Genomic DNA, 14,300 nt, shown 5'->3' on the forward strand with positions numbered 1-14,300 from the left:
CGCTTAGGACGTAGTCATGTGATCCATCATGGGAAACACCACTCACAAGTGAAGTCCAGCCAAGTTGACAGATCTTCAACTATCACAGATGGGTCCTTAAGTTTGCCAGAAAGGTCAATCAAAGAATCTCTGCTAGTTACTCAGGGCTTTGTGAACAGGAAAGAATATGCCACAAAACTTACCTTAGAGTCTTAACCTTTGTTTTCTAAGATGTAAATCACTCAGAATATACAGTGTACAATTTTATCTTGGGTTTTAATTTTACAATCATTTCTCAATACGGAAGTTGTGGTCAGTTATAAATTATGCTATCTATTCTTTTGTAAAATAGTATTATTACAAAATAGTATTACTAACAAATCTGGTCTGGAAGAAGTGTAGTTGGAATGCTCCTTGGAAGAGAGAATGGCCAGGCTTCGTCTCACCTACTTTGGTCATGTTATCAGATGGGTCCATTCCCTGGAGAAGGATATCATGCTTGGTAAAGTGGAGGGTCAGTGAAAAAGGGGAAGGCCCTTAATGAGATGGTTTGGCACAGTGGCTGTAACAATGGGCTCCAATATAGCAGGGATTGTGAGGCTGGAGCAGGACCAGACATTGTTTCATTCTGTTGTATACGGGGTCACTATGAGTCGGAGCTGACTTGATGGTACCTACCAACAACATTACTTTGTAAATGGATTTAGTTTGTATATATTTTGTACATGTGACTACTATCTTAGATGTTTGGCTAATTTTAAGTGGTTTTTTTAAACAATATTAATGATGCCATCTGTCAGGATAATCAGAATTAATAAATTGATTTGGAAAACCTGGGAAGAAAACCTTATATTGGAGTCTTAGCTAACTGTAGGCTCTTGTCCTGTAATGAGACCTCACAGCATCCCATCTACTCATGGGTACCTACAAGCTTGGGGCAGCTCAGCTGACTGAAGTTGTCTTCCACATGGGCACAGCTGGTGCTCAGGGGTCAGTTGCTTTGATCCCCTCTGCCCTGGGAATTCCTGCTCTGGCTGTAATGTCTGGTTGTGCAGGGCTCTCCCAGTGAATACAGCTTGCTACTTGGTGACCATCCTCTTGGTTGCTGTCCACATTGCCCTCTAATCATGACTCAGGACTGTTGGTTACCTGCATCAGGCTCAATGCCTTATGTTCTTCGCTCATATTGATGTGTGTCTGTAGTGCTGCATTATCTTTTCTCCCCTTGAGTGTATGTTTCTTCCCCCAGGACTTATTATAAGGATGCATGACACGTGTGCGTATAAGACCTTCTCGCTGCACCCTGCACCTCATCCCTAAAGTGCTCCTGCCTCCTCCTGTGACTGATATCTTGTCTGACCCCTCCTTCTTTCCCTTCTCTCATTTCCTTTTAGAGACTCACTCTGTCTTATCATAAACAGTCTGTCTTATCTTCGCATCAAACCATTGCTCCTTTTTATCTTTGGGAAAATGTAAAGGTGCTTATTATGTCATGGGCTCCCTGAGTGGTATAAAAGGTTAATGCCCTCAGCTGCTAACTGAAAGGTTAAAGGTTTGAGTCTACCCAGTGATGCCTTGGGATAAAGTTTTACTTCCAAAAAACCAGACACTGAAACTCTATAGAGCACAGTTCCACTCTGACATACATAGGGTCACCATGAGTTGGAATCGATATGACAGTGTCTGGTTTGATTTTCTAGTTTATTACATAATATCAGAAAGAGACATGAAAGTAGATTTTTCTTTTCCGGCATTTAACATTAGTGGGTAATTTTTTGTGCTCTGTGCTCTCACCTCCTTTCATGTTCAGGTGGTAATGGTGGGATGCCTCATGGCAGAGCTTCTAAGCTGAACTTGATGCCCTCAAGCTGGAGGAGGGGTGGAACTTTGTGCTGCCAGAGAGGGGATGGATGTCAGGCAGTTGAAGACCCTTCCCGTGCCCCATTCATGTGCTGCTATGAGGTTATGTAGGCTGTTGAGACTCTTCACAGTGGGGCTGACATTGGTGATGACAGCACTGTGCTGTATTCTCCAAGAATGACTCATTATCAGTCTTAGGACTTTGGGTGGTCACTGTGGAGTGTGGCTAATTACAGTTGGATGCCAGTGCTCTGGCTGTGTTATTGTCAGTGTCATTGTGCCAAATCTTCAGCAAGGTGGAGTTCTCCCAGTTAAGATTCTCAATGTTTTGTTTCTTTGCAGAGCCTGTGTCATCTTGGGGGTGATATTTCTTCTGTCATCCATATGTATAGTTGTCAAAGCTATCCATGACCTCTCAACTAGGCTGCTTCCAGAAGTGGTAAGATCCTAAGTCTACTTTTCTAATCTCTCTTAGTGGTGCCAGCTCCTGCACTGCTTCTTGTGATGGAATTACTGTGGGGAATTGGGCAGATTGAGAGGGTATATATATTTCGTATATTTTGGGGGTTATGAAATAACTCATTTCAGGAATGTGACTGACTCAGCGGAGAAGAGCTCTAGGTAAGATGAAAAGCCTCCAAATAGTTGAGCTAGTACTAGGTTCTATGTCCCCATCCTTAGATCTTTTGACTATTTTAAAAACAAGATGTGTGTGTGTGTGTGTGTGTGAAAAGTTAAATTTGGTTATTTTTATATAGCACAGTGATCCAGTTTGTTTGTATCTGTTGATCTGTTTGCATTTGTTGATCTGCATCCATTCAATGATTGTTGTAATAACATTTTTTTTTTCCTTTGCACTTCATTTAATTCAATACAGAAATCTATTCACATTAGGTTTCCTGGCACTACTGAAATTTAGATGCAGAAACTCAAGGATGTAATTTCATAGTAAAATATGTCTAGCTGCCTTGTCCTCTTGGTGAGGGTTATTATCTGAGCTCTGATTCTTTTTCTTTTGTTTCTTCCCTTAAGAATGCCCAAGAAAATAAACATTTTAATGACTTTCTATCAGGCAGTCTTCACAAAAGGCAGCTGATTTGGTTATCAGAAGAAGATGCTGCTGCCATTACAATAATTCTTCTGTGTACAAGTTGCACAGAGATTTAAATGAAAAATATGGGCTTTTCTTATGTGATTTGATTTGAGCTTGGCTACCTGCACCACCTTATGTAGGGCTAAAATTATTAGACCTTTAATTTTATTCTAGAAAAATACATGTTAATCCTTTTTGGGATGATGCAGTGCATTCGTGTTTGTATGTGTATGTGTGTGTGTGTGTATTTTTATGAAGAAATTGAAAACAGAATAGGACATTCTGTTACATTTAATAGAAGTATTAAAGCAAATCCATTAAGTTGTTAATCCCCACTTTTTAAAACTGAGATTAGAGCTATACCTTTACTAACTTTCCAGGATCTTCACTATTGTATGTCTTTGTAGTTTATCAGAAGCTTGCTGGCTAATGTATCAGTTGCAGGAAGGACAGATGGATACCAGGTTAGGAATGTGCCTGTCTATGGCTTTTAGTCTCTTCCAGAAGCAGAGTGAGTAAGCAAACTATAACTTTTGATACACTCTTGTTCACCTCTCCTCCTAATTATTATCCTATCTCACACTAGTCTTCATGCTTGCTTGGCATCCTGGAGTTTTCCATCCTTTTTCTTTATCAGTCTTACCTGTCCAGTGTTCCAATCTATTAGAAATCCTAATCATAGGTAAGACATGAAGACAGTGCGATTATACATTAGTTACCCAGTTAGATAACATCTTTGCATTTTAAAGAGGAATGGGAACATGCTTTGCCTCCAAAGAATATTCATTGGTGGGTGTTGTTAACACTATGATAGTTAACTCATTTTATTTGTTGTTGTTGTTGTTATGTGCCACTGAGTCGGACCCGATTCATAGCAACCCCTCCTTGAATTTCTGAGGCAATATCACTACGGGAGTAGATTGCCCAACCTTCCTTCCTAGGAGTGGCTGGTGGGTTTGAACCTCCAGCCGTCTGGTTAGCAGTCAAGTGCCTTAGGCACTATGCTACCAGAGCTCCCTTCCCATCTTATTTGTTGTTGTTGTTGTTATGTGCCATCGAGTCGGACCCGACTCATAGCGACCCCTCTTCGGGTTTCTGAGGCAGTATCACTACGGAAGTAGATTGCCTCATCCTCCTTCCGAGGAGTGGCTGGTGGGTTTGAACCACCAGTCTTCTGGTTAGTAGTCAAATGCCTTAGGTGCTATTTTTGGCAGATCTAACCTGCACAGTGGATAACTGCTCAGAGTTCTTGCAGAGTCCTGCTTGTTTTTTCTCAATAGCTGAGATACTTTCAACTGGAAACAGTCACTACCAGTGTAGATAACTTTTAGGATCTCTCATGAGGCACTTGACTGCTAATCAGTGAGTTTTGTTTGCTTTTGGTTTGAGAGGGATTTAGAGAGGATGAAGAGCATTACAGTTGTGACAAGACCGGCCCAGTCTTGGGAGTGCTGGTGGTGTAGTGCCTAAGGCATTTGACTGCTAACCAGAAGGCTGGCGGTTCAAACCCACCAGCCACTCCTAGGAAGGAAGGTTGGGCAATCTACTTCCATAGTGATACCGCATCAAGAACCCAAGGAGGGGTCATTATGAGTCAGATCCCACTCGACGGCAGTGGGTTGTGTTGCGAGTTGGGACCCAGTTAGAAAACCCACACCCACTGCATCTTGTATAAGTTGTAATGTGGGATTTAAAAATCACAACACTTTCTGGTCATCTGGTCAGAACTCTAGAGAAAAGATATAGGATTGTTTTGATGCCTTCAGGATGTAAATGGTTAACAGATTTGACTACTAATCCAATGGCTGGGGGTCTAAGGCAATCCAGAGATGCCTTACAAGAAAGGCCTGGTGATCTCCTGAAAAATCAACCATTTAAAACCCTATGGAGCACAGTTCCCCTCCGACACACAGGGAGTCTCCATAAGTTAGAATTGACTTGATGAGAACTGTTGTGTTTTTCTTTTGATTATGTTTTAAAAAATATGACTTCAGAGTTATGGCAGGTTATCAAAAGAGCCTTCAAGCAGCTTGTGTTCTGGCCCTGACTTGAAGGCCCTCCAGTCACCTGATAAACAGGCCAGGGAAATGCCTCAGGCCACAGCCATCAGTGTTTTAGTCCTGGGGCTGTAAGCTTCCTCAACTGCTCCAGAGGACCCACCCCCTGGCCTACAGCAATTCAAAAAGAGCATTTTCCCACAATATTGTTGTTGATGTTAGGTGCCATCAAATCAGTTCTGACTCATAGTACACTTATGTATAACAGAACGAAACACTACTGGGTTATGCACCATCCTCACAATCCTTGCCATACTTGAGTCCATCATTGCAACCACTGTGTCAATCTATCTCATTGAAGGTCTTCCCCCTTTTTGCTGACCCTCCATCTTACCAAGCATGATACCCTGCAAGGAGTGATACCTTCTGACAACATGATCAAAGTAGGTGGGACAAAGTCTGGTCATTCTCACTTCCAAGAAGCATTTCAGCTGTACTTCTTTAGGACAGATTTGTTAGTTCTTCTGGCAGCCCATGGTACTTTCAGTATTCTTCATCAACACCACAACTCAAAAGCATCAACTCTTCTTCAGTCTTCCTTATTCTTTGTCCAGCTTTCATATGCATATGAGGTGAACGAAGATGCCATAGCTTGGGTTAGGCACACCTTAGTCTTCTTTGCTCTTTGACATTTTGAGGTCTTTTGCAACTGATTTGCCCAGAGTAATACAACATCTGATTTCTTTACTGCTGCTTCCGTAGGTGTTGGTTGTTGTACCAAGTAATATCAATTCTTTGACAGCTTTAAACTTTTCTCCATTTATTGTGATGCTACTTATTGGTCCAGTTGTGAGGATTTTTGTTTTCTTTATGTTGAGGTATAATCCATACTAAAGACTGTGGTATTTAATCTTCATCAGTAAGTGCTTCAAGTCATCTTCACTTTCAGCCAGCAAGGGTGTGTCATCTGCATATCACAGGTTGTTAATGGCTCTTCCTCCAATCCTGATGCCACATTCTCCTTCATGTAGTCCAGCTTCTCAGATTATTTGCTCAGCATAAAGACTGAATAAGTATGGTGACAGGATACAACCCTGACACATACCCTCACTGCCTTCGAGTTGAATACAACTCATGGATACCCCACTGTGGGTGTCTGAGGCTGTATGCCTATGGAAGTAGATTGCCCAATCTTCCTTCCAAGCAGTGGCTGGTGGGTTTGAGCCACCAATCTCCTGGTTAGCAGTCAAATGCCTTAGTCACTACGCTACTACAGCTTTCTACACTTACCCTGATTTTAAACCATGCTGTATCCCTTTGTTCTATTTGAATGATAGCTTCTTGGTCTATGTACAGGTTTCTCATGAGCACAATTAAGCATTCTGGAATTCCCATTCTTCTCGATGTTATGCATAATTTGTTAAGATCCACACAGTCAAATCCTTTTGCATAGTCAATAAAACACAAGTAAACATTTTTCTGGTATTCTTTGTTTTCAGCCCAGATCTATCTGACATCAGCATTCCATTTCCTCTTCTGAATCCAGCTTGCATTTCTGGAAGTTCCCTGTCAATATACTGTAACTTTTCTTGAATTGTCTTCACCAAAATTTTACTTGTGTCCAATATTAATCATATTGTTCAGTGATTTCCACATTCTGTTGGATCACTTTTCTTTGGGATACCCACTGCTGTCAAGTTGGATGGACTCATAATAACTCCTCTCTGGGTTTCTGAGGATAGGTGCAAATATTTACCTCTTCCAGTCAGTTGGCTAGATAGCTATCTTCCAGATTACTTGGCGTAGATGAGTAAGTGCCTCTAGCGTGGTAACCATTTATTGAAACATCTCAATGGTTATTCTGTCAATCCCTGGAGGCTTATTTTTCACCAGTTCCTTCAGTGGAGCTTTGACTTCTTCCTTCAGTACCATTGGTTCTTGATCGTATGTTACCACCTGAAATGGATGAACATCAACCAACTCTTTTTTGTATAGTGACTCTTTATATTCCTGCCATCTTCTTTTGATGCTGCCTGCATCATTCATTATTTTGCCCATAGAATCTTGCAGTATTGCAACTCAAGGCTGGAGTATACTTCATCTAAATTACTAGTCACCAACTGAAATAACTCTGGGAGCCAGGCCTGAACTGCCCAGGTCTATGTATCATGTGTGATTGCAAACAGGGTTGTCTGATCTTCCAAGTTCTTAAGAGAAAGTGGAAACATATATTTAAAATGAAATAAATTGGCAGCTATATAAAAATTTAAAAAAAGCTCTGATTGGGGTGGGTAGACAGTTTAAGGCATGCCAAGTAAAGCATGCCTTAGCTGCATGAGGCCTGTGGCTATAAGTTTGTGATCTCTGGTCATCAAGGCCTCCATGTCATGTAGATTTAGCTCTGAGTTTCCTTCACCCTTGCCCTCTAGAGCAGTTTCCAGTTTTCCGTGTATTTCTACTGACTTGTTACTGTGGGTTCTGTTGGGAACAGCATCTTCAGTACCCCAGCCATACCCCACCCTCCGGCAGTTTTCTTCTTAATTTCTGCTGCACAATTCTGAGAGTGCAAGGATAGGTGAGTTTGGGATAAGAAAGATGTGTAGTTAAGAATTTCCCAAGTCTGATGTTGGCGCTAACTTTAGTGGTGTTACCTGGCCCTTGGTGTTTTGCTGCAGAAATCAGACCCAATCTGACTCTTGGAGGAGCCTTAGAATATGAGTCTGCTGCCCAGGCCTCCCCCCACCCCCCAGCTTGGTAACAGTAGTCAGGTGGTCTACTTCTTTTAGATAAGAACACTCGGGTTCTGAAAGCTGACTCATTCAGAGAGGTGGTTAGCTGGCTTGTGGCAGAGTCTAGACTTGAACCTTGTCTCTAGTCCAGGGCTCTCTTGGACTCTGTGGTACTGGCCTATATAGTCTTGTGTCCATGACTTTTTAAGTCTGGCTCTCCTGTCTGCATCTCCTCCTCATCCTCTAGAAGGGCATGCTGCCACAGTCCATCCTACACCACTCCTGCCACATGGGCCCTTTGTACTCTGTGCCAGCAACCAAGATGTGCCATCCACTACTTTGTTTCTTATAAAACGCAAAAGCAGGTTAACCAGGAAGCAATGGAAAATGCAGTAGGACAGTGTGGAATAAGAGGGATCATGGGGTAGATGGGATCACTTCGATGGAAGAGTTTTAGATAACCTACTCAGCATGGTGAGAGGAATGTGGGCTTGCTACGTTAGACTAGGTTGGGGTGTGTGGGGAATCTCCTCTCTGACTCTCACCATGTGACCTTAGGCAAGTCACATAGCCACTCTGATCCTCAACCTTCTCATACATAAAATGAAGGCAATACGTCCCTCATAGGTTTATGGTAAGGATCAAGTAATCAATTTCTTTTAAATGATTGGCGTTAGAAGACCGTAACACTATGGTGGTTGCTGCTCCTGAAACTCCGATATGTTGAGGTTTCTGAATTACTAATCAGATACCCCAACTTGTGGTCTGAAGTAATTTCAGGCTGGACGATTTAGTTTTCCCTTTGGCTGTGGTCCCAGAGCTGCCCTCATGCTTCATTGTGGGGTCTTCTGGCCTATGGGGATCCTGCCCTGGCACCCTGGCTGGAGACAGTGTAGCTCTCTCATGGACTTCAGGCAGTCATCCCTAGCTTTGAGGAACTCCCTTAGAGAATCCTGTACAAGCGGTATGAAAACCCCTAAGCCTTTTAACAGAAGAAAATGGGAGTGGAGTGGGGAATGGGCAGTGAGGGCTGGGACTGAGTAAGTGACTTCACCCTGTTAGCAAGACATCTACTGAGGTAAGTGCCTCACCTATGGGTATGAATTTCTGAAGGATTCACTTTGAGTACCCTGAGGCAGTGGTGCCTTGGGGTTAAAGGTGTAGAAGCTGAAGTCAGAGAGAAACCTTCAAGCTGTGCCATTTCCTACCAGGGGGCACTTCCAAAAGCCAAACCAAACTCATTGCCATCAAGTCGATTCCGACTCATAGCGACCCCCTTTGGGGTTCTGAGGTGGTAAATCTTTACAGAAGTAGATTGCCCAGTCTTTCTTCTGTGGGGGCCCTTAGGGCAGGTTATTTCATCTTTTTTGACTCAGTTTCCTCATTTGTACAATGATATAATAATGGCACCTCCTTTGTATGATAACTAGGAAACTAGAAGGATATGGGGGATGAGCTTAGCATATAACTTATGAATGACTGATTCATAAGTTGATTCCGGGAGCCTTGGCCACAATGAGTTATTCAGGAAATACCTTCAGGGATGTTCTTCTCAGCTTGGATCCGGTAATGTGATAGACTCTTTCTTGTGCAATAACCTTTAATTCCTGGATCCATCATTAGGAATAAAGAGATTTGTCTTCTACTGTGACATGATGGCAAGCATAACTAAATTTTGGAGTTGTGTTGACTAGTGATTCTTAAAAAACAATCATGATCTTAGTCAAGATCTCCAACATCCCACCAGCTACTCTCTGTCCATCACAGCCCAGAGAAAGGCAGAATTTCATGGTGCTGGGCTGTCAATGGTGTCGCACTTCAGTTATTTCCGACAGGAAAATTCTCAGAATTACCTCAGAAAATTGGCCTCTTCATTACCTCTAGAGCCAGTGACTTACAAACTTCTAAACAGAAGAGAACTGAGCACTGAAGAAAGTGGATTATTATTGGCTGAGTACGTTCAAGGAAAATAAAACCAAGCCCACAGCCATCAAGTCTGACTCATAGTGACTCTATAGGAGAGTAGAACTGCCCCCATAGGGTTTCCAAGGCTGTATTTACGGAAGCAGAATACCTCATATTTCTCCCATGGAGCAGCTGGTAGGTTCTAACGCACTGACCTTTTGGTTAGCAATGGGATACCTTAACTACTGCACTACTAGAGCTTGTTTCAAGGAGAAGAGAGTCCAGAAATACACCTGCACACATATGGTCAATGGTTTTTCAACAACAACATCAAGAAAACTGAGCAGGAAAAAGGGAAGTCTCTCCCACAAATGGTGCTGAATCAATGGGTGGGTGTTCACTGGAAAAAATGGAAATCAACCCATATACAAAAATTAACTCAAAATGCCTCATAAACCTCAAGGTAAAACCTAAAACTATAACACTTCTAGAACAAAACATAAAAGAAAATCTTTGCAACCTTGTGCAAGATTTTCTTAGATAATGGCACCAAAAAGTATGAACGATAAAAGGAAACATTGATAAATTGGACTTCATTAAAATAAAAAATCTTAGCTCTCCCAAAGACACTATTAAGGAAATGACAAGATAGTACAGACAACACATATATCAGATGAAAGACGTGTATCCAGAATGTATAAAGAACTACTACAGCTTGACAAAAGACAAACAATGCAATACAAAAATGGGCAAAAGATTTATACATATAATTCACAAGAGAAGATAAATGGTCAATAAGCAAATGAAAAGATGCTCTGTATTATTAGTCAAGAGGGAATTACAAATTAAAACCACCATAAGATGCTACTGCATACCCATTAGAATGTCTAAAGTTAAAAATAAAACAATGTGTGAAACATTGAGAACTCTCAGACATTGATGGTGAGAGCAAAATGGTATATACCACCACTTTGAAAAGTAATTGGGAAGTTCCTTCAAAAATTAAACAAGCATTTCTATATGACCTTGTCATTCTATTCCTAGATATTTACCCAAGGGAAATGAAAAAATATATTTGTGTAAAGAGTCTTCCACAAACGTTTCTTGCAGTTTTATTTCTAACAGTCAAAAGCTGGAAACAACTCAAGTATCCTTCAGCAAGTGAATGGATAAACAAACTGATGCATATCCATTAAATGGAATACTACTCAATAATAAAAAAAGCACCACTGATCCATACAACAGCATGGATTAATCTCAAAATAATTAAGCTGGGCAAAAGAAGTAAGATCGAAAGGAGTACTATACATTGTTCCATTTAGATAAAATTTTAAATACAAACAAATCTATAGAGACAGAAAGAAAGCCAATAGTGGTTGCCTAATGGTAGGAGTAGAAGGAGGGACTATAAAGGGGCATGAGAAAACTCTTAGGGGTGATGGGAATATTATCTTATTCTTGGTGACAGTTTAATAGGTGTAAACATATGACAGAGCTGATCAATCTGCACTTGAAGTATGTGCAGTTTAAGTGCACTTGGATGCTGAGCTTGGCTACAAATGACTTCACATTGTTAGGCCAGATAGGAATCCTGCCCAGATCCATGCAGGACAAATATTTGAAGTTGCTGAGAAGTAAGCATTTATTTTCTTGCCTGTAACCACACATTTAATACCTGGGGTGTTGACAGCACCACTAAAAGTTCAATTATAAATAGAGAAATAATAAGACTCAGTGTATGATAAAAGGGAGAAAATGTAAATAGTCAGCTAAATATAACAACTGTCACCAGAGACAGAGAGTAGGAGGAGATTTGCTGAAACATGACTGTTATGCATTGCCAGAAGCAGCCAGGAAGTACCTGCTGGTGGCTCAGGTTCTTGAGAGTAGTAACCATTTCAAAACTCTAGGAGCATGGACAGTGTATTCTTTTAGTCTTTTGCATATAGTATGATTTGTTTCCCAGCTCAAGTGTTACCTAGGAAATGGCTACACAAGAGTCTCTGATTGGTTCTCTTTTCGTCACTGGGTTTTAATCAGGGTACATGTGATATGTCTGTGAGCACTCTGACACCATGGTTCTGTTTTGTCTGTCATGCGTTCCTGCAAATTCCACCTCTCAAAGCACCGTTCAACTTGATGTTTCATTAGACCGACATAGTGGTTCTAAAATAGGTAGAAGCATTAGGCTTACTGCCATTTTGTAATACAGAAATGGATCCTCAGATAAAAAAGTAAAATGACTTCCTCCAGACTATGCAGTATCAGTGTCAGAGACATATGATGAATGGAGCCAAATCTCTTGATAACTGATTGAGGGCTCTTTTTGTTCTTTGAGTTGCATCCTGGAAGACCACAGAATCTGACAGCTGAAAATCAGCCTGTAAGAAAAGTTAATACAACCCTCTCAGTTTCCTGGGAAGGAAATGAGGCCCAGAGACTTGGTCTCATAGATTTCTGAATGAACTCCAAATCTCGAACTTGTCCACATTCTACTGAATGGCAGTGGACTTACTCACACTCCTTGAAGCACCTGCCCTGTGGCCTTGAAATACCTAACAGTGACTGGTACTATGACTGTATGTTGATTGGTACTGTGAAAACCTGTCTGAGGTGGCTGCTGGGTTTGATAATGAAGAAGGAGGGAGGGGAACATGCTCATTCCTCCTCACCGCCTTTCTAGCCTACTCCAAGGTCCTCTTTGTATTTAAAGATACCACTATTCTGCATACATGGGTTTCAAGAGTCTGAATTAACTCAAAGGCAAGTAACAACAGTGTTTATTTATTTATTTTTTTTGTTTCAGTGTTTGTCAAATGTGGGTGTTGGTGGATCAAGGCTGAGTACTTTGCTATTCTACTGTATCTGTTCTTGACCTTGGGAAGGTTATTTAATCAGTTGGTGCTTGTTTTCTCCATCTGGAATATGAGAACAAACAGATTTAGTGTTTCTTTCTTGTGAGGTTTTGAGAGCACTTTCTAATCTTTGAAGAAAGAAAAAAAATTCAAAAGATGTTTATTTAATAGTTTAAGGTAATTTTTTTTTCATTTATTTCCCTAAGTATGATATGAACAATGTGATTCTTGTAACATTTCTGTTGTTTTGTTTTTAATATTTAACTAATGGAGAGAATCATACCAAATGTTTTTTATTTCCTGACTATTGACTAAAATAAACATCTCTGCTTATGTGGTGTAGTTGGGAATGGGTTCTTGCAGGACCACCACTACCATGACCAGTTGTTCTCAAATCAATTCTGACTCATGGTGACCCCATGTGTGGCAGAATACAACTGTGTTCTATATGAATTTAATGGCTGATTTTTTTTGGAAGTAGATTGCCAGGCTTTTCTTATGAGGTGCCTCTGGGTAGACTCAAATCTCCAACCTTTCAGTTAGCAGCCAAGCACATTGACCATTGGTACCGCCCAGGTGTCCAGTGATGAGTACTCCTATAATTTCTGTATGCTCCAACCTGCTATCACATGAGTAGTGCTGGTGATTTGGAATATTCCACCTATAACTGGAATATGAGTATCTGGTGACAAAGCCATAAAGCATTGTTAGAGAAACATTTGATACTTTATTAGTAAGTACTTTTGAGGCATTGGGCTAAAGTTCTTAACACCAATAATCCTATGAAAGTGAACTCTCTGATCATCCCAGCCCCCTTGGGGAGTTAAGAAGTAAATGAGACCAAGATGAACTGATATAGGATATTTACCCGAAATAATTTTCCAAAGAGGAAGAACATGGGGAAAAAACATGGCTGTGGGTACCTGTAAAGGTTACCTGTTTTAAGAGGCACTCTGAGACTTCCTCCTTTATTACCTGTACAGCTGGCCATTTTCTTTTGGAAGGGTGCATGCGTAGGAGGTTATAAGGGGAAAGAGCTGAGTTAATGTTCTCACTGTCAAGATCTATGGTCCTTGTCATTTTCCCCTTGCTGGTGATAAGATGCTTTGGTGAAAGTGTTGCCACCAGGTTCTGCCTGCTATTCATCTATTTTTCAAACAGTTTATTGTAGTCAACTATGTATCTTAAAAATATTGCCATTTTAACTACTTTTAAGTTTACAATTCATTGACATCTATTACATTGATCATGTTGTGTACTACCACTCATCTGTCAGTTTGTTGTACTGTGTGTGTTGCTGTGAGGCTAGAAGCCATGCCACCAGTATTTCAAATACCAGCAAGGTCATCCATGGTGTACAGGTTTCAGCAGAGCTTTCAGACTAAGACAGACTAGGAAGAAGAACCTGGTGATCATCATCTAAAAACTTGGCCAGTGAAAACCTTATGAATAACAGTGGGACATTGTTTGGTGTAATGCCAGACCCTCAAGTTGTGATATTGAGGGATTCTGTGGGCAAAATATTGAATGATTCAAGAAGCATCAAAAGATGGGAAGAATAGAGAGTATCAAAAAGAATAGGTCAGTGTTCAGGTCAAAGCTGCACTGAAGGCATTGGTGAAAAACAGGGTTTCCGGAATCGATGGAATACCAATTGAGATATGTCAACAAATGGATGAATCACTAGAAGTGCTCATTTGTGTAGGCCAAGAAATTTGGAAGACACCTGGCTGACTGACCAGATGAGATCCATACTTGTGTCTATTCAAAAGAAAGGTGATCCCACGGAATGTGGAAATTATCAAAGAATGTCATAAATACCACACACAAGTAAAATTTTGCTGAAAATAATTAAAAAAATGGTTGCAGCAGTACATTGACA

General features: G+C 40.9%; 1 protein-coding gene across 1 annotated transcript in view; it reads left to right on the top strand.

The window, feature by feature from the left end:
• Positions 1 to 14,300, top strand: part of TMEM163 (transmembrane protein 163) — a 397,067-nt gene that overhangs the window by 327,987 nt on the left and 54,780 nt on the right. Inside the window, exon 5 of the mRNA XM_007937577.2 lies at positions 2,182 to 2,278. Within this exon, the coding sequence (XP_007935768.1) occupies positions 2,182 to 2,278 (97 nt within the window). The remainder of the gene's footprint in view (positions 1 to 2,181; positions 2,279 to 14,300) is intronic.

The sequence above is a fragment of the Orycteropus afer genome, unplaced genomic scaffold (genome assembly GCF_000298275.1).
Source record: "Orycteropus afer afer isolate SDZICR_OR568_19922 unplaced genomic scaffold, OryAfe1.0 scaffold00004, whole genome shotgun sequence".
Lineage (NCBI taxonomy): Eukaryota > Metazoa > Chordata > Mammalia > Tubulidentata > Orycteropodidae > Orycteropus > Orycteropus afer.